Source organism: Miniopterus natalensis, chromosome 13 (genome assembly GCF_054644295.1).
Source record: "Miniopterus natalensis isolate mMinNat1 chromosome 13, mMinNat1.hap1, whole genome shotgun sequence".
Lineage (NCBI taxonomy): Eukaryota > Metazoa > Chordata > Mammalia > Chiroptera > Miniopteridae > Miniopterus > Miniopterus natalensis.
In genome coordinates this window covers 34,019,854-34,041,563 of record NC_142093.1, presented here as the reverse complement: position 1 = coordinate 34,041,563, position 21,710 = coordinate 34,019,854, and the positions used below count along the sequence as shown (strand labels likewise).

Sequence of the window (21,710 nt, the reverse complement as noted above, 5' to 3'; positions counted from 1 at the left end):
AGCTGTGCTATGTATATGCTATATATATTTACATATGTGTTCTATGTGATTACACACACACACAGACATTGCTAATGTTTAAGGTGATAATTGATGTTCTTCAGTAGGATGCTGGATTAATATATAGGTCTGTGTGTGACAGCTGAAGAAAACCCAACTTATATGTGAACATGATACATTTTTTGCAGGTTCTGAGTTCTGTCCGCACAGAATGGGATCCACTGGATGTTCGTTTTGGCACCAAACAGATTTACCAGGTGTTGACAGTGGAGCACTCATTCAGTGCAGACAAAGAGCCCATGGCTGACAGCTGCATCTATGAATGTGTTTGCAACAAAATCCTATGTATCTCAGTCACCAGAATACCTCTAAGATCCAAGGCCATTAGCTGCTGCAGGAATGTTACTGAAGACAAACTGATCCTGGGCTGTGAAGATTCTTCAGTAATTCTTTATGAAACTCACCGTGGAGTGACTCTCTTAGCCCAGGCTGAACTTTTGCCTTCATTAATAAGCTGCCACCCAAGTGGCACCATTCTGCTAGTTGGCAGCAACCAAGGAGAGCTGCAAATTTTTGATATGGCTCTCTCCCCTATTAACATCCAGCTCTTGGCTGAAGACTACTCACCCAGGGAGACTCTGCAGTTCAATAAATTTTTTGATGTTTCCAGCAGTCTTGCCCAAATGCAGTGGGTAGCTCCACAGGTTGTTTCTCAGAAGCCTGAAACGGGGGGCATCTATGACCTCCTCTTCCTCAGGTTCGACAGAGGACCTTTGGGTGTACTTTGGTTTAAATTTGGTAAGTCAAGGAGATTGGCAAGTAAGTCAAAGTGTTTATGATGGTGATATTATAGTTAGGACAAACTATTGTTGGAATGTAGATTTTCTTTTTGTCATCCCATAAATATGCTTGCCTTTCAAACATTTCATATAGTTTCCTTAAGAATACCTTGTGGATGATTTTCTAAATGTCAAGAAACATTTTCAATATCATTAGGTAAAGATATTGAAGAATTCAGAAATGCACTAAGTATCCATTGTAATGAATAAAAAGCCTGAACTTTCACATTTGATACTTTATAAAATGAACTATCTACCAAAAAATTCCTTAAGAAATGGATATGTGAATATTTTTTTAGCATTTAAAAAAATTATTGATTTATTTTAGAGAGAGAGGAAGGGGAGGGGAGAGAGAAAGAGAGAAAGAAACATCAGTTTGTTGTTGCACATATATATGTATCATTGATTCTTGTATGTGCCCTGACTGAGATGGAACCTGACTGAACCCTTGGCGTATCGGGACAGTGCTCTAACCAGCTGTGACTATTTTAAAAGCACTTAATATGTCCATTAAAAAATTCTGTGTAGGACTGTAATACTTTTTCTATTAAAATTATTTTAGATTATAGGTGTCCATTGCTTCCCAGATTGGAATTGTGTAAAGCAAGTGTTTTAAAAGATGGGAAAGCAAACGTTTAATTAGCATTTGGTAAAGGTATCTGTGTAACTTTTTTGTTACCCTTTTAACTAAAAAGTTCAAAAGGATTTATCAATATTATGAAAATTATGTATTCATATAGCCCATTTCAACCAGGAAACTTTAAAACAAAATTTTATTATTCTGTTTGCCTTTTGTAGTTTTGCATTACCAGCTATGCTCTGTAGTATATGATATTCTTTAGGTAGTTTTGTATAATTTAAAATTCTTGAGAGAACCTCACTTAGGTTTGAAAAAACAGATTTTAATTAATGCACATTATTGCTACTTGAAAACTTAGAAAAGTAAATACATTTTAAAACCCTTTACAGGATTTGGCTCTGTGGTACAAAATTAAGTTTTAAAGACATTGTAGTGTTTATTGAGAAACTCTCAGTTTACTTTTGTTTTTTATGGATGTTTGCCTCTGAAATTGAACACAGGAAATAAATCTAGTGAAAGTGACTTGATTAACCTGAAAGATATGGCTATAATGTGAGGGCTCTGTTTTTCTCTCTCACATAATAAAAATGCAACTAAATATATTCATAAAGTTAATATTGTCCAAGAAAAAATATTTGGAATCTCATTTATTATGAGATAATCCAGTTCTACTTTGCCCCACTGCAGTAACAGTTGTATGTCTCCATATACAACACTCATTAAAGTAGATGTTAGATGTTTTGTATGTCTGTTAAAACACACACACACACACACACACCTTATAAATTACCCAGTTACCTGTCAAACAGAAGGCTGTCTGCCCACATATACCTAGCTCTTCTTCAGCCTTCCCTTGTGGTCCTACTCAAAACAGCTTTGCAAAAAGCACAGCTTTCTCTTCCTATCTCTAGCACATTTGCCTTCTTACTAAAGTAAACAGGCTCTCAGTGTAGGGATTTAGAGGGCTTCCTGCTAATTGCCAGCTTGTAAACTTAATTGGACTGTCTCCCTGGGCACTGTTCCTAAATCAATTAAGCAATGAGTTGGCTGTCACCTCTTTTTCCCAAGAAGGTCTCTTGGAAGAGAGTTATCCAATAGAAGTCAAGCATTCAAATGAAAAGGTGATAACTTTTGCAACTGACATTTATCATTTAAATTTTATTTTCAGTATGACTCTTACATTTTATAGAATAGGGAAAATTTACAGTCTTACAGGCTCTATAAAATATCTAAATATGGAGTTTCCTTGGATTTTATAAAATCCTAATGTTTATTTTATTACAGATTATTGTTTCCCTACGAAGAGTAGATTCCTTGAAACAGATTCCAACTAACAGATCTTTTTTAAATTTTTTATTTTTTTAAGAAAATCCTGTTTAAATGACAGATTTTTCTTAGGATCTGCTACTAAATACATCCAAAAATTTTAATATACTTCTTGAATTAACACAGTGCCAATTCTGGGCATCCATGTGGAATTTTCATGTATAATTCAAGTTACTGCATATATAAACAGGTATTTACATGTGCAGTTTTCCTACTGGGGAGCATTTATGAGTTTTTTTCATATGCTTGTTATGCAAGCCTTTGGAAAATGTGACATGAAAGGTGTAGCTTACAATTTAAGAAGCTGAGATAGATCATAGTTTAAAATAGAATGCTGTCATATGTAAACGTGGCAGTGGCTGGTGCCAGCATGCTAAGATTTTTGGAGTTTGACACTTAGAATAGGTAAGAGTGTAATGTTGAAGGAAAAACTGTTCCAAGGCTAGAGCTTCCATTCTAAATCCTTTACAATCGTCAATCAAATGCTTTGAGGATTTAAAGGCCATCACTACTGTTACTAGAATCCAAAGAACACGTCTTTTTTAGGAGGAAGCTAGAAGTGTCATCCTTCCACATGGCCAAGAAGTGTACTATTTTATACAAAGCAATATGTAACCAGAATTTCTTTACCTAACTATCACTATCCCCTATTTCCACATACATAGACTGAGATTAATTTTTAAAAAAGGAGTCCCTAATTATACTACTGAGATATTAAAGCTTTTCCATTATCAGTACCTTTTCCAACCTTTACTGCTCTCTTTAAACTCACAGAGAATTTCACCTTTTAATTGGCTCTTCATTAAGTTTATCTGCTTCTCACCACCCACCCAACCACTTATCTACATTTGCATAAATCTTTCCTTCTCAGTTCAATGGAAGAGGAGCCCTTCTTCTTGTACTGGACTAGTTCTCCCACTACTTCCACTCTGGATCCCGCAACATTCCCTTTGACACCTTTGTGACCCTACACATTCCCCCCACAAATCTTGCTGCATTAGCAGATATAGGCCCAAACCATACCAGAAAACAAACACATCTCTTCCTTAAAATTGTTTCCCCTCTGTTATTAATCGAATAAGTGTTTGCTTTCCTTTCATAGTCAACTCATTGAGATATTAGCGAGCAATGACTTCCTCTGCTGCTTCACTTCCTATTCACTCTTTACAGCACCAGAGTCTGGCTTCTGGCTTCGGCCTCCTGCAACTGCGCTCGGAGAAGTTACCAATGACTGCTTAGTTGATACACGTATTTATTTTAGTTACTTGATAATTTCTCAGCATTTGATGGTTGATGATTACTGCCACTGTCATTGAACTCTTATCACACTTGCTTTTTATGATCCCAGAGGCAATTTTTCATCACTTTTTTATGCCCTTTTTCTGTCTACTCATGAAAATGTTGAAGCTCTCTAAGGTTCCATTTTTAGCTCTCCCATTTTATATAGATTAAGAGTTTATTTTTAATTTCACTATCCCATCTCTGACTTCAGTTCAGACCACATCTGACTCCGCATTCACATACTCACCTGGCTTTATGGATACTTCCCCTTGGATGTACACAAGTGCTTCAGACTCATTATGGACAGACATGAAGTCATCATCTGTCTCCCCAAAACCTACTTCTCCTGTATTCTCCATTTCTGTAGATGGTACAGTTATTCAGGTGGAATCTCAAGTCGGAAGTCATCCTGGAATCCTCTCTCACCCTTAATGCCATATCAAATCAGTGACCAAATTTTATCAATTCTGCCTTCTAAATGCTGTCAAAAGCATCTCATTCTATTCAACCTTGCTGTCATTACCTTAATCTACTTGTTTCCTGTTTTCCCATGACCAGGCAGTGGCTATCTGTAATTTTCTACCTACCAATCTTCCCATCCCATCCCTCAGCTAATCTAACAGTGCAGATTTGGGTCATGGATTCTCCAGCCTCAAGTCCATCAGTGTTTGATAAGCCCTTGTCTGCCTCTCAACTTCATCTCCTCAGCTGGGCTGCACTAGTGTAGCTCCCCAATCACAACATGTGCTCTTCTCACACTCCCTCCTTCCCATAGTGGTGCTGATAGTATTCCATCTACCTGCAGTGCCCCCACAATGCTCTCACAGAGTCTACAAAGTTGGGAAAGGTTGAATGTTCAAGTGATAATACTGAGCTAGAAATTATTAAAGCTAACTTCTTCCCTTTCGTGGGACTTTGAAAATCACAGGCAATATGTGAGTGTGCATATGTGTGTGTCTGTCACTCTAAAAAACAAGTAGTATGACTTTTCTCTTAGAACTTTTGTAAGAAGTATGTTTTCTTCAAAAGAATTACTTTTATAGTGAATTATTTAAATATTATACTTTATCCAGGTAATTAATTGCTGGAAAGAAATGTTACTTTATTATATACCTAGTCATCTTAAAATTGGAGCTCATATCATTTGAAGTGGACTGCTATTCCAGATAGTATTCTGACATTTTCTCCTTTTAATTCTATCAGTTTTTGCTTTATTATTTCAGAACTCTGTTATTAGGTTCATTTTAGATTGTTATGTTTCCTCATGAATTTTCAACTCTTAATTATAAAGATATAGAATGTTAGGCTAATTCATTTCTATCTCTCAACATTTAAAAAACGTCTTACTGTTGTCTTCTGGCTTACATAATTTCAGAAGCAAAGTTTGCAATTATTCATATCTTTGTTTCTCTGTACATCTTGTATCCCTCCTTTGGTTGCTTTTTAAAGTTTTTTTTCTTTATCACCTTTTGCACAATTAATTATAATTACATTATATATTAGCTTTTCTTCTCAAAAGTCAGTTCTTTCTCTTGCTAGATGTATTGCATAAGGTACAGATATAGTCAGCAGAGTTTGGATATTTTCATTTTCCTGCAAAGTTCCTACACAGTAGTATCTACTGCCAAGGAGCCACTCTGATTTATGAGGACTTCCAGTGCTTGACTACAGGCTCACAAAAGCTTTGGACAGTAGCATTTGTTGATTTTACCAACATAAAAAGAATAGCAAAGCTTTATTGCTTAGTATAACCAGGGCAATTTCCCAGATTCCCTGTCAAGTTGAGTCCTGTTATATAGAGCACAAGTTCTCTTTTTGATGTGACTTGAAGTTAATATGAAGAATTTGGGCATTTTTTTCATGAACTAATATGTTTTTTAAAATCCTGAAACCTATAACCTTTGCAGTTAAATGATGATGATAGTAATAAAAAGAACTATTTTATATATTTTATATATTTTACAGCTTAAGAATAATTTCACATACATTTTCTCATTTAGCTTTATGATTATTTGTACTGAAAAAATTTTGTGGATTCACTCAAGTTTGTAAACATTGGCTGAATAAAAAAAGGATTTTACTGCCAGCCATTTAAAAAAGATTTTAAAAGGAATAACCTGCTTAAGAGCCCTAGAACTTGTCATTTAACTACAGAGAAATTGTTAGTTTAAAATGAGATAAGCCACATTTAAAAGATGATAAAATAAAACTAGAACAGAATGCTCCCCATTTGTTCTGTGTTCTTGTTCCTCCAAGATTAGAAGTGGATTTTCTTTCATTTAAATGGATAAACAAATATGTTTATATTTTACCACAATACGTTATAGCAAATATTAGCTGTGAAGGGGATAAACAGCAGGCTTAATACTGATCATTTCTTCAGAAGAGAATAATCTCTAAATGCTGATTTAAAATAAATTGGTATGTGGTAGCTATAAGGAAACTATCAATTGAGAGCACCAATTAATAAAACAGACTCAAAAGCATTTATATAGTCACATATGTATATTGTATTCCCCTTTTCCCCAAGTACATGGGGCTGAAGACTAAATGCAATTTAGAACTAATGAAGCTGGTCAATGAGAACTGTGTTCACATCAAAATCCTGTCTTTCAATGTATGTAACGGAGGCCTAAACAACTGACGGGGTAAACAGTGTTAGCTACCGCGATCTACCTCAATATTATTCTCATCTTACCTTTAGTTCAAGCAGTGTGATTTCATGGAATATAAATTAGTGTGAACTGAAATGATAGGACAAGCTAGGTAGAGTTGATAGGTACTATTTAGAATAAAGATTTAACAACAGAGTCATATTAGTCTTGCCCCCCCCCCCCAAATTTCACATTTCTAGCACTTATGCAAGAAATGGTCACTGTTGTTTGTTTTTTAAATATATATCTTTATTGATTTCAGAGAGAGGAAGGGAGAGGGAGAGAGAGAGAGAGAAACATCAATGATGACAGAGTCATTGATCGGCTGCCTCCAGCACACCCCCGACTGGGGATCTAGCCCACAGCCTGGGCGTGTGCCCTGACCGGGAATCGAACCCTGATCTCCTGAATCCTAGGTAGATGCTCAGCCGCTGAGCCACTCCTGGCTGGGTAGTTTTTTTCCCTTTATCGAAAACTTAATTCTGTTTTTGTTCTACTTTTTATTTTGAAAAGATTTACTTGGTTTTACATTTTTTGACAGGTATCTTCACACAAGGACAGCTGGGCCTGGTAGACCTCATCTTCCAGTACATTCACTATGACGAGATCTGTGAGGCAATAAACATCCTGAGCAGCATGGACTGGGACACGCTGGGCCACCAGTGCTTCATCAGCATGAGTGCCATTGTAAACCATCTTCTTAGACAAAAGCTCACTCCCCAGAGAGAAGGTCAGACTCGAAGTATATTTCATAAGTGGGTCTTGCATATACATGAAGTACATTTATTGAGTCAGTTATTTTTGAGAATTATTTTGAGTTATGTTATTGGAGACTAAAAGACAAAAATGTTAATGCCTTATTAAAACTGATAAGATCAGATAGATATCAAATAATTACTCCCATATGGTACTTACTATATAGTATTTATCAATTTAAAGAACAATTTTCCTGTATATACTTACATTGGAACTCACAATGCACTCACTGTATATTTCAGTGTAAGTTCATGTGTGGAATATGCTCAGATTTCAAACTTTGATCAAGAATTTCATGCACTCTAGGGTCTGGTAGACAAAGGGCCGCAAACAAAGGTCCTTATTCCTCCTTAACTTTAGACATAAATATTTTTCTGCCTGTTTGCATTTCCCCACCTTCCCTCAGTAAATAATTTTTCCCATAGGATCTCAGATGTTTATTGTCAAAGAGAGATAAGACATTGTTTAAAAAAAAAAGAAAACAAATGTGTGCCACATAAAATGAAATTAATTTTTATATTTATCATTTATCAGAGTTATTTTTTATTGATTTACTTATTTACTTAATGTAAGATGCACCTAAATATTTTGCACTTGCTGCTTTATTTCAAAGAGTTGAAATAAACATTGACATTAATGGTGGAAAATCATGGCCAATGAGAAACTGTCCCTAAGTAGTTTACAAGGTAGGGAAAACAGGAAATACATCAAAAGGTCTTTACTGCAGAGCTTGTTTCCCCCTACTGGTTTTTTTGCATGTTTATAGATGTTCTTATTCTATTTTATTTTGTTTCCAAAGTAAACAAGTTGCTTAGATAGAATTCCTTATATAACCTTCAGTTTAGTAATTTTAGAGAATAATCAATAAGAACGTGTTCCTTCAGGAAGTCTGCATCATGGGACTTGGCCCAACTCACAGGAGTCCCACAATAAATATTTATTTAATGTTACTTGAATGTGCTTTTTGGAGGTAGTCCAACCCATCTATGGGGATTCCAGTATTTCTACAATGAGAATATGCCTAGCACAGGGCTCTGCCCACAGTAGGTATTCAAATATTAGTTAAAAATAAAAAGAAGAGTATAACTTCAAAATTTTAGGTACTAGGTATTACTGTAAGATTTCTGCCTGCAGAGTTATTTCGAGTAATTATTTCTAAGTATTGGTACCTTCTCAAGATTGGGTATATAATGGAAAAAAAAAGAAGCAGAGCCCTTAAAGAAAACTTGTCATGATTTTCAAGAGATCCTAAATTTATAGTTGAAGAAATATGGAGAAGATAAAATATTTACTGTCACTCAGGACACTGAGAAATTACTCACACCTTGGTGAATTTGTATTGTAAGACTTCTGTGTTCTAAGAAAGATTATTAGGGAATTCACAAATGGGCATTATCAGATTTTTGCCTTAATAAAGTACATTTTCAGGAACCATATTGGAGAGATAGGGAAATAAAAAAACTTGTTTGATAGTAGGCTATTAAAATAAAATGCTTGCATGATGCTAGATTATCAGAATATGTACATTTTAAGTAGGTATATGCGTTTTCTCCTAAGTAATTGCAAAACACATTTCTAAAACATTCTGAATTCTTCTCTGTTGAGATTTATTCTATCTGAATCTAACAAATTTGACATGGTAATTTGTTTTCCTTTTATTAGTGGAACCCAGTGAGCTCTTTGTAGCCATGTTGTGGTTATCTTTGAGATCGTCATTTCTGTCTTAAACATCAAGCTGGGCTATCTAATGAATCTGTAACTGTGCTGGGAGTTACGAGTATTCCATGTAGGCTTGAACATTTCAGATGTACAAAACATGCTGTCAAGAAAACAAGCGATGGCAAGAGAATCTGGCTTGTTTTCACAATAGCATTGCTGTATTCAATTTTAATCTAAATTGACTGCTGCTTCGAAAGAAAATACCCCTAAAGTTCATCTTACTTTACTGTCTAGATTTGAGATTAAAAAAGAAATTACTTATAGCTTAGCCAAGTCCATAGCAATTACTCTGATGAGGTATTTAATACTTTCAAAACCAAATATGCCTAAAACTAAAAGAGTTTTGCTAAATAAAGAATTGTTTATTCAACCAAGTGCTAGTAAGTAGCATAAGAATCAGTGGAGTCTTACTGTGAACTGTAGTGTTCTCATATATACTCATACTCTCACCATTATGGTAATTATATAACTTCCAGGTATTTCTGGGAGGAAATACAACCCTATAGGCATATCTTGGTAAAACTGTGAAGTAGGCAAAATGTGCCTCTTTCTCCTAATTTTAGCACTCTGGTTTATCTAAACCTGCTCTCCAGCCCCTCTTTTCTAGGAGGGTGTCAGTTGACCCAGAGCAGATTAGCATGCCATCCCTCCCAGGGGTGTTAGCTTTCACACCTGGACAAAACCAACAACCTTATTGTTTAGGACAGGATTTAGGAAAGATATAGGCACTTTCACTGTTTCTTTAAAATTGTAATAGAGATATTACTACTATCTCTATTACAACAAGGCTTATTTTTATTTGTACTATTTTTTAAAACATTTCTAATATTTCAGCTCCCAATGTGGACAGGTTAGTTTTCTCCTTTCAACTAAGGAGAGTAAATGTTGAGCACAAAGTTGAGTTGATTTTACTGGAAATACTAGTTCGAACTGTGTTACTTTGATGAGTCACTGTTTTAATTACCCATTTGTGGTGAGAGGTTGATTCATTATGGATTTCTTCAGTTTTGACAGCTTTTTGTTGCTCAGAGTCATTGTCAGCTTTGCTTCAAGTGAAAGTTTATACACAGGTTTGTTTTTGTACCAGCTGTCATATTTTAATTTCATCTTTCCTGCAACAAGCTCACATTTCATCCAAGTTTGCAAAACCTGACTGACTGCAAACATGAGTATTCTGTTGTAATTGAAGGAGTTTCACTTGTTTTAGTGCTGCTATGTTTGAATTCCACAGCACAGCTTGAGGCAAGCCTTGGAACCTTCTATGCTCCAGCAAGACCACTCCTGGATACAACTATATTGGAATATAGAGACCAAATCAGCAAATACGCAAGGCGATTCTTCCACCACTTGCTCAGGTGAATGATACCTTTGGATTGATTAGTATTAAACTAATACCTATTGAAGGAGCCATCTTCTTTAATTAGAATATTCCATATTATGGCTACCTATTTTCTAATAGTCCCTACCCTAAGGCAGCAATTTTCAACCTTTTTCATCTCATGGCACACATAAACTAATTACTATAAGTCTGCAGCACACCAAAAAAATATTTTTTTACCAATCTGACAAAAAAGTATAATTTTGATTCATTCACACCGGATGGCTATTATTGTGCTGGCTGTTGTCACTATTTTGACAACCTAAGGGAAAAGAGGTCAGTGCCCCTGACTAAATAGTCAGGTATTGCATTTTTTAAAAATTCTTGTGACACACTGGTTGAAAATCGCTGCCCTAGGAGAAAAACAAATCTTCTCTTGATATCCTTTATTTAATTCATTCTTGTTTTTCTTTTAACTAATATATTTAAATATTGTTTAGGGCTTTTACATCAAGAGCACACTTTCATATAACCTCCCCTTTCATGTGAAAGCAAAAAATACCAGGTGTATAAATCAATTTTAAAAATATTAACTTAATTGTGCTCCTAGCACTAGAGAAATGTTTTAGTTTCATCGAAGCTAAACATATGAATGTGCTATAAAAAGCTCTGAGACAGTCATTGGTTTGCTTTACTTTCAAAATTACTGTGGACAGATTTGTCCATTGTCATATAATGTGGCAAGTTGCTAGCTATACTGTGCCTCTTTTTCTCTGCTTTAAATGGATATAATACATTTTTTTAACCTTAGATGTTATATGAAAAATTAGATAATGTCAATAAATGACAGAGAAAAGTAATCTAAAAGTTGAAAAATAAGTACATATAGCATATCCCGTATATATAAAGTTCAAAAAAACGGATGGATGAAAAATGAATGGCTCAACAGAGATAGATGATAGACAGGTAGATAGATATAGTTTAGAAATACATACAAATGTGTCAATACTATAAATAAAAGGAAGTGATTAGTACAAAATCTAGGATAATTTTATGTATAGTCTCTTTTTCTTAGAACAACCCTGTTAAGGGGATAGTATCAGTTAACAAATGAGTAAACTATATATAAAGTGGCACTTTGATCTATACGCAACAATGAAGCCTTTGGAAAACAGTCATTTTAGAAGCTGAGAAATGTTAATATATTGTATGAGTTATGATCTGTAATTGAATTTTTCCTTCTTATCTGTATGACTTTCACATATTCCAAGAGACTCTTCACCCTGAATAAAGCAGTCTTCTATATATGAACCTATGCCAAAAATACTGTGGCTGTTACATTTATTTGCATTGAGGGCTTTGTTCTTTGCTCTATTATTTTGTTTTCCCTGTTCCTAGGGAAAATTAATGAATTCACTTCCTGCCTGAAAAACACAAAAGATTACACATGAATGGAACAGGCGTCTTGGAGGCGTCTTGGTGGCCTCACTGTGTCTCTGTGACTTTGTGCACTGATTTGGTTGAGCATAAGCATTACATTTCATAACATGATAATGTCATTATTCTAGGCTGCCGGCCCTAGAATGCTCATAGCCTACTAATACTCACCTATGCTACTAATGTGCAGTGGTTTTGTTCATTGATTTTCCTCAAAAGCAGCATTCTAATTATTTTTTGAATGTGCTTTGATGAGGTGACTATTATTGTTGTTATTATTATTAGACTCTAGCTTTTCTGTTGGTTCCATCTGGAATTGAACTTTTTCCCTTGGGGTATACTAGGTTTTTCATGCCTCCTTTTATGCATGCTTTGCTGCTATTTCAGTTATAATGAGTGTTTATTAGTTCTTTTTGACACTAAGCTGTATGCGGCAGTATGAAAAAATAAAAGTAAGTTTAGAGGAAATTAAATGAGATAGCTTAAAAGTTGGAACCATTCTTTTGTTTAATCTTCTGCCAAGAAGTTTTCCTGCTTAAGGGAAGAGAATCAGGCCAAATAAATACTTTTTTTGTATTTGTGAAGTGCTAAAATTGCATTACTCTCTGTACTTTGGCTAGCCAGTATTTTGGCTAGCCAGTATTTTAATACTCTAAAAAAAAGTTATTACATAATGGACTAAGTCCTAAACAGTAAACACCATTATATGGAATTTTAAACTGAAGATGAAGAAAAGGAGTGCCGTGCAGGGTAGGGATGTGCCCGAGATCACTCACTGGTAAAGCCGATGACTCAGATTGCCTGAGTCCAGATTCGGCTCTTTTGATTAAGAAGAATAAAATAGACTGATTTGAATTTCATGCAGCAACAGAAAGGGTGATTACAATGTGAATTTGTGATAATAGACAACTATACTGTGTGAGTTACTAAAATAAAATTTTATGGATACAATTTTGTTTGTATGTTGACAGTTAGAGGAAATCCATGGATATCCCTTTCCTGGAGGCCTGGAGGCAGGGCTGAAAGTTCCAACCCTATAATCATGTGGTTGGTTCTTTGGACAATCAGCCCCATCTATAGGGGTTTTCAGAAAATCACCTCACTAATATAAACTCAGGTGTGGTTGAAAGGAGCTTGTTATGAATAACAAAAGACTTTACTTTCACCTTTTTGGCTCTTGTGCGTGTTCTGAGCTCTTGAGTCAGCTCCGACTCCTGGCAACCCTGTGAGTGATGCCCACCGTGTTCTGTCCTTAACAGCTCTGCTCAACTCCTGTAGATTCATGCCTATGGCTTCTTTTATGGAGTTACTCCATCTCCTGTTTGGTCTTCCTCTTTTCCAGCTGCTTTCTATTTTTCTCAGCATTATTGCCTTTTCCAAAGAACCCTGCCTTCTCATGATGTACCTAAAGAAAGACAACTTCAGTTCTGTCACTTTCATCTCCAGCAGTGTGTCAGGTGTAATTTGCTGTAGGATCTACTTTTTCCGCTTTCTGGTGGTCCAGGGTATCCGTAGAGCTCTCCTCCAATCCTATATTTCAAATGAATCAATTTTTTTCCTATCAGGTTTCATCACTGTCCAAGTTTTTCATCTGTACGTAGTAATTGGGAATAGAAGAGTGTGGGTGATCTTAGCCTTTGTCTTTAATGACACAGCTTTGCTCTTGGTGATCTTTCCTAATTCTTCCATTGCTGCCCTTGTCTCAGCCTTCTCTTGATTTCTTGGCTGCTGTATCCATTTAAATTGGTGACTGGACCAATGTAAGCAAAATCTTGAATAATATCAGTGCCTTCATTGTATGTTAATAGTTGTGTGTCTTTTCTGTACTCAGGATTTTTGTCATCTTGATCTTCATATGCAGTCCTGCTTTGGCACTTTTTTTTTTCCCAGTTTCATCAGAAGTAATTTCAAATCATTGCTACTTTCTGCCAGTAAGATGATGTTATCTGCATATCTTAAGTTATTGATATTTCACCAGTTTTCACTCCTCCTTCCTCTGAATCTGGTCCAGTTTTTTTAATATGTTTTGTGTACACACTAAACAAACAGGGAGATAAAATACACCCTTGTCTGACACCTTTGCCTATAGGAAACCATTCAGTCTCTCCATGTTCTGTCCTCACAGCGGATTCCTGTCCACATTCTAGGTTACACATCACAATAATCAAGTGTTGAGGCTCACCCTTTTCTTTCAGAGCAGTCGCTAGCTTTGCATGATCTACACATTCGAAGGCTTTACTGTAATCTATAAAAATAGACTAACCTTTTTCTGATATTCTTTGGAGTAGTCCAGTATCCAGCAAATGTTCACAATTAGGTCTCCAGTGCCTCTTCCTTTTTGAATCTCAGATTTCTTGCTTCATGTAAGGTAGAAGCCTTTGTTGCATCACCTTGAGCATCACTTTACTTGCATGGGACATTAGAACAGTGGTCCTGTAGTTACTGCACTCCTTGGCATCTCCTTCTTGAAAACTGGGATGTATGTTGAGCCTTTCCAATCTGTAGGCCATTGTTTTGTTTTCCCCATTCCATATTTATTGACATATTTTTGTTAGGATTTTGACAGATTCAGTGCCTGTGGCTTGAAATAATTCTATCTGTATCCCATCAACCCCTGGTGATTTATTTCTTCCCAATACTTTCAGGGCAGCTGTCACTTTGCTCTTTATTTTTTATTTTTTTTATTTTATTATTTAAAATAATACAGATGTCCCTTTTTCTCCCCAATGACCCATTCCACCCCGTTCCTTCCCCCTCCCCAGTCCCTCTCCCCACCATTGTCCGTGTCCTTGGGTTGTGCGTATATGCACATAAATTCTTTAGTTACTCTCTCCCCCTCCACCCACCCGCCCTCCTCCATCCCTCGGAGATTCATCAGTCTCATCTATGCTTCCATGTCATTGAATCTATTCTGTTCATCAGTTTATTAAGTTCTTTAGATTCCACGTATAAGCGAGATCATGTGATATTTGTCTTTTGCTGCCTGGCTTATTTCACTTAGCATAATATTCTCCAGTCCATCCATACTGTCCCAAAGGGTATGAGATCCTTCTTCTTTACAGCTGCGTAGTATTCCATGGTGTGGATGTCCCACAGCTTTTTTGTCCACTCATCTGCTGATGGGCACTTGGGCTGTTTCCAGATCTTAGCTATTGTAAACTGTGCTGCTATGAACATCAGGGTACATATATACTTTCTGATGAATGTTTCAGGATTCTTAGGATACATTCCTAGGAGTGGAATCACTGGGTCAAACGGCAGCTCCATTTTTAATTTTTTGAGGAACCTCCATACTGTTTTCCATAGTGGCTGCCCCAGTCTGCATTCCCCCCAGCAGTGCACCAGGTTCCCCTTTCTCCACACCCTCGCCAGCACATGTCGTTTGTTGATTTGTTGATGGCAGCCATTCTGATAGGTGTGAACTTTAGAATTACAGGTTTTTTCTTACAGGAATCTTCTGCAAAGATATATGTCATCCTTTTGTCTCTTCTGTATAGATTTTTGGTATACTGTTTCCACCTCTTTATTTTTTTTCTGGTCACATAATGTGCTTCCCTGTTGGTGATTCAGCATTCCCAGTCTAGGTTTGAATTTCCCTTTTATTTCTTGAATTTTCTGGTAGAGATCTCTTCTTTTATCTTTTTTGTTCTCTTCTATCTCCTTACAATACATTGACTGTTGTAATAGTTCTCTTTAACTCTATATGATAGTCATTGAAAAATTTGATTCAGGATTCTAACCCTACTTTTGTCCCCTTTTGCTTTTGCCTCTCACTTGTTGTCTCTGACAATTTTTAATTTTTCTCCTGCCAACCCTCTTGGTTTTTCTTTCCTTTTTAATTCCAGCATTGTCTGTTCACATTCTTTCTTAATAATATTTCTAGTGTCAGTCTGCAGTTCTTCTGGGTCTTAGTCACTTAAGTTTAACAGTGCAGATCTGTTTTTTATGGAACTTTAAATCCTTCAGGAATGTTATTTACATTATATTGTGGCACTATGGTTCTTTCATTGCTCTTCTTCAGCTTTACCCCAATGTTTTATATTAACGGTTTGTGATCAGTACCAGTCTGCTCCCGGTCTTGTTCTGGCAGAGAGAATACAGCTTCTTCATCGCCTGCTTCCAATTACATAGTCTATTTTATTGTACTGGCCATTTGGTGATGTCCATTTGCTTTATCACCTAGGAAATTCCAAGGGTTTTAGGAGCTCTGTGCCAGGAACAAGACAAAGATATATTTCTTATTATAAATCACAGTATCATAGAAGGCAGTGTAGCTTTGCCTGTATTAAGTTCACAAGGTGACTTCACTTCTCCGCCTCCATGAAATTGAATAGTGCTCCAGAACTACTGAATAGGGAGGTGTGAACAGGTAGGAGCTTTTATTATAAACAAGTAGAAACTATCATAGGCGCTCCTAGGTATTGAAAAAACATTTCAAATCAATGTGCCAAATATGAAGCTTCTTTTACTAACATGGAAATATAAAGGATTGATAATTTCTTTTACTTATTTCCCCTCTTAAGACTTGTTTTATGATTCAAATGGTATTATGTGATTGTGGCACAGAGAGTCATGCTTTTTAAGTGGTTATTTATAAAAAAAGAAGCAAAATGTTGGGAAAGGAAGTTTTATAACCTACAATAAAAATACTCTGGTTATGAAATATTTGTGAGGAAGTGTTTTGATGTCTGCGTTTTCCTTTGCAGTGCAATAATAAAGTAGATGAATTGATGAATAGAGAGATTGATAGATAAGTGATAAAACAATATTGTAAAGTAACAGTGATTGAATCTATGTGGTAAATATATATCCATTCAACTTTCTTGAACGTTTGAAAATTTTTATAGGAATTTGGAAGGAAATATGTATTATGTTCAGTCAATATTTTACACTTAGAATCTGAGGGGGAAAGGGTAGTCTTTTGGAAATGACTCTTAGCTTATGCAAAATACATATGACAGGCATAAAACCTTCATTTTGTAACTAAAAATGGTATTAACCAGTTTGATTTCTAAATGGCTTTTTCAGTTATACTTTTCACTAATGGATCACTCACAGTAAATAAAACAATTGTATGAAATGAATTCAAAGAATATGAATACTAAAACAATTACCTAAGAATATTTAGGGAGTAAGACAGAGTAACTTCCTGGTTAGATCATCTAAAAATGCTAGATAATATATTTAAAATACTTGTTTAAAGCATGGTTGACCTGGCAGAAAACTAAGGGTAACACTCAAAGATTGAAATGACAAGGATGTTTGATTCCATAAGAGTAAGCAAATTCAAAGTTTGCCTTGAAGGCATCTGCTGGCATTGAGGTGTTTGGTTTACAAAGGCTGTGTACTCAGAGAGTCAGACAAAGCTTTGGGCTTAAGTAGACTGGGAGATTGAATTAGAGATTCCCCACATCAGCCCACGGCCCTTTAAGGGCAGTGCCTTCCCTGAGGAAGGACAGTATGAGATGCAAGAAGGAATGGTGGGCAAAAATTAATGGTAAATTTGTGGGAACTGATTATATAACACATAAACACCAATGTCTAATTCATGGGGTTAAACATTAAGACAAAATCCTGGACAATAACTACATAAATCAGAAAAGGAATGAAGTTCAAGCATTCTAAGGTCCCAGTACTTTTCAAGAGTACAGGCTATTTGTATTATGTGAGTAGCTATTTAATGTGCCAGGTAAAGCTAAAGGCTTTATAAAATGATCACATTTAATCCTCAGATCCTAGTATGTAAGCATATATTATCCCCATTTCATGGCGGAGGGATACTTAGATTAAGTAACTTGCCCAATAATTATGTACAATTTGTGGCAGACCAGAATTTTAACTTGAGTTCATCTGACCTCAGAGTCCATGCCATCATACTGAGAACTGAACCATGTAAAAAGACAAAGGATCTCCTCATTTCTAGAGGTATTTGATAAAGAGGAGATGTATACTGGTGGGGGGGGGGCAGTACAGTATAGAGGGTAACAGCTAGGAATTCTGAATATGGGCACATTCTTTTTTTTCTTTCTTTTTTAAAAAATTTTATTATTGTTTAAAATATTACAGATGTCCCTTTTTCTCCCCAAAATATGGGCACATTCTTAATGTTCCTTAGCTTTAGTTTTTCTTGATTTGTAAATAAGGACAGTCATTATACCTACCGTATTGGAATGTTGTGAGAATTAATAATCCCTGTAAGAAAAGCTTATGATAGAATCTGGCACATAATAAGGGCATGCTATTATCGATATAGTGTTATAGAGATTTAATAATTAGGTGAAGGTGAACTAAATTATCTTTTAGAACTTTATTCTCAACCTGTTTTTCATTATTGCCTCCCAAAAAAGAACAACAACATTTAAATTAAGTGACTTTAATTTCTTCCTAACAAGTTCAATTAAATACTAAAGAATAAGATTTGTCCAGTTGGGTGGAGTTTTGGAGGCTCACAGATTATTGTAATAGCTAAGATTTTTTCCAGTCCCTAAGAACAAAATTTTTGTCCCCCAGAAGGTGATATTTCGCCCATTGAGATTGCATGTTTTAGAAGGAAATGCCTCCTTTTAAAATTAAACAAAACTCGAAACTGTCAAATGTGTAGGAGAGGCATCGTCAGTTTGAAGGGAGGAAATGAGACTGGGTGAGATTTCCTCATACTTTTAAGGTTTCTTTCTACCCTGAGATTTTATGATCCTATGTTTCTGAGGATCCTTTGAGTAGAAAAAGAAAATCTCTGTTCCCTAAAGAAACCTTTATCTACTTGACAGTTTCCAAGTTTTCCAAGTTCTAAGTGAACATTATGGTATATCAGTATAAATCCTGAAGAATGGCACTCAGATAGTTTGGTGTAGGTTCAAATAACATTTATGTTTATCTGACACATTTAATAATATTTATAATCATAATCTATATAATAGCCAGACTGTTACATGTATCCATTTCTTTTTTTTACTGAGTAGTATTCCATGGTGTGGATCTACCATGGTTTGTTTTACCATTCCATTGAAGGACATCTGGGTTATTTTCAGTTTTTTGGCTATTATGAATAATACTGCTATAAACATTCATGTACAAGTTTTTATGTGAATGTAAATTTTCATTTCTCTGGGATAAATGCCCAGGAGTGTACTTGCTTGGTTGTATGGTAGTTGTGGGTTTCATTTAAGAAAATGCCCAACTGTTTTCCATAGTGGCTGTATTTGATGTTCCCACCAGCAATGAATGAATGATCCAGTTTCTCCACATTCTTTCTAGCATTTGATGTTGCCACTCTTCTCTTTGTAGAAGAAAGATAGATTAGGCTGATGCTTGGGGAGGTCATCTACTACCAACATAAAACCAAGCAGGAAGAGTTTTCTACCCTACATTGTGACACATGTGCATAGTGTAGTGTGAACTAGACTCAGGAGGCTGTAGTTTCAGAACGCTTCTTTATTTTTGCTCTCTATAGAATCTTCTCCAAATTTTTCTTTAATTTTTTTTTTAAAACAGTCATTCACTCAACAAATACTTATTTACTACATGACACTCACTAAGCCAAGAGTGCAGAATAGAGCTCAAACCTCTATGTTGTTGTATCTGCTGAGTATAATTTAGGGTCAGTGGTCAGTGATCAGTTCCGGGATATTCCAATTTATACATTTATTATCTCACTACTATTTTGGCCACAATATTACTTGTTTAGTCTTGATTATATAATCTACTGTGTAAATCTTTCTGACATATTCTCACCTAGTCTTTCCCCATCTTTTCACTTTTATATAGTTTATTTCCTTTTCAGTGACTTGTCTGTAGTTACTCAAGAGCCTTAATCTTTTCTGACTATATGTCTAGGTATGATTAAGGTCACTATGAATTCTGACCTGTTTTTTCTTAGTGCTAGATATATTCCTTTCCTTTTCTTCATCTTCCCCTGCCATGAGCACACACTACTGGGATCTGCAAGAGAAATGGAAGAGGGACATAAATTTAACTAATTTACTAAGTTCATGTTCTCATAGTTCAAACTGTCGAGATATCACCTCCGGACTGTTGACATTTATCATTAGAATGTAGTTCTTTCTTTTTTTTAAATTAAATTTATTGGAGTGACATTGGTTAATACGATCATATAACCAATGATCAGGTGTGGATTTCTAAGTTGCAAGATCTGTATATTGCACTGTGTGTCCACCACCCAAAGTCAAGTCTACTCCCATCACCATGTATTTGGCCCCCTTAACTCCCCACCCCCTTCCCTCTGGCAACTACCACACTGCTGTTTGTGTCCACGAGTTTCAGTTTTATATCCCAGTTTTATATGAGGAAAATCATATGGTTCTTAGCTTTTTCTGACTGACTTATTTCACTTAGCATAATATTCATGTAGTTCATTCTTAATCAGAGCTATGACATTTGGTTCCCTGAGCTGACTGTGTGTAGTCATCCTGATAGATTCTCTCAGTAAAACATGGCTTTCCTGTTAAGTTTAAATGATCACTACAGTGAAAGACCTACTGGTGGAATGGAAGAGAAGCTACAGAGAATTACTGAAATAAAGGATGGGATTTGGCAGACTGGGACTTGAGCACAAGAAGTGTGAAACAACAGGTGCCTGGGTTGTTATCAGCATTTTTAATTAACATCTGTTTTTAGCCCAAAGCACTTTGCTGAGACTGCTCTATGGTGCCTGTGTTCAGAGATAAACACGGACTATTGAGAAGCAGCTAAATAATAAGAGGTTAGTAAAACAGAAAGGTTTTCCATGAGAGGAAGGAGTAATGGAGGTTCACTCACTGGATAGAGATGTCTAAGGGGACCAACCCCCTGTTAAAACTGTTATGTTTTTAAACCCTTTATTTTGATACTTAATATGGAAGTGAAAGGTATGAAAAGACACAATCCATAATAATAAAAGTGTTCACCTCTGCTTATACTTGGGCTTGGGACTTGGAGGTGGTTTTGAAGGGATTTTTGCTTTATCTGCATTGTTGAATTTTGAAAAGAAGATATTTGTGTATTAAGTTCATAATTAAAAGAATAAAAACAAATGTTTGGCATAGGTATTTTGGCAATTGAAGTTTTCTTGTTGGCAAAAATGGAAAGAATTTAGAAAATAAAAGATGGAAGTTAATAAGGGTTTGAGCAAGGGAGTAAAAGTAGTTTTCTTGATTATCTTTTGTTGGACAGAAAAATGTTTACTTATGTCATCTAACAGCTGCAACTCGAACCATAAGATAGCAAGTGCTTAAAATGTCTCCAGATAACCAATTCCTAACTCTGAAGTTACACCAAGACAGACTTCTGTTATTTGGCCTTTAGTCTAATGCAAAGCTAACGTTTGGTTTGGTTTGCATTGTTTGGGGAAAAATGTTTGAATGGATACCACTTTTTTACATATATATAAAGCTGCCAATCTGACTCTATAAAGAAATGTTATTCTATAACGTACAATTTTCAAAATCATGAAATTTACCTATCAGGCATTTTGATTGGTTGGTTGGGGCTATTACAAATAAAGCTTCTGTGAACATTCATGTGCAGGTTTTCATGTAGGTATGAGTATTCCCTTCACTCTGATAAATGCCAAGTCATAGGCTAGGTGCTGTGAGTTTAATTCTATAGGAAGCCGCCATACTGTTTTTATAGTGGCTGTGTCATTTTGCATTCCCATCAGCAATGTATGAAAGATCGTTTCTTTTCATTCTTACCAGCATTGTCACTATTTTTAATTTTAGCTCTTATAATAGATGTATATTGATATTTCATTGTGGTTTTCATTTGCATTTCCTGATAGCCAATGAATGATGTTGGGGATCTTT

General features: G+C 35.6%; 1 protein-coding gene across 1 annotated transcript in view; it reads left to right on the top strand.

Moving 5' to 3' along the window:
* WDPCP (WD repeat containing planar cell polarity effector) overlaps positions 1 to 21,710 on the top strand; it is a 306,031-nt gene that overhangs the window by 228,037 nt on the left and 56,284 nt on the right. Inside the window, exons 12-14 of the mRNA XM_087823593.1 lie at positions 189 to 798; positions 7,222 to 7,410; positions 10,387 to 10,510. Coding sequence (XP_087679719.1) covers positions 189 to 798; positions 7,222 to 7,410; positions 10,387 to 10,510 — 923 coding nt within the window. The remainder of the gene's footprint in view (positions 1 to 188; positions 799 to 7,221; positions 7,411 to 10,386; positions 10,511 to 21,710) is intronic.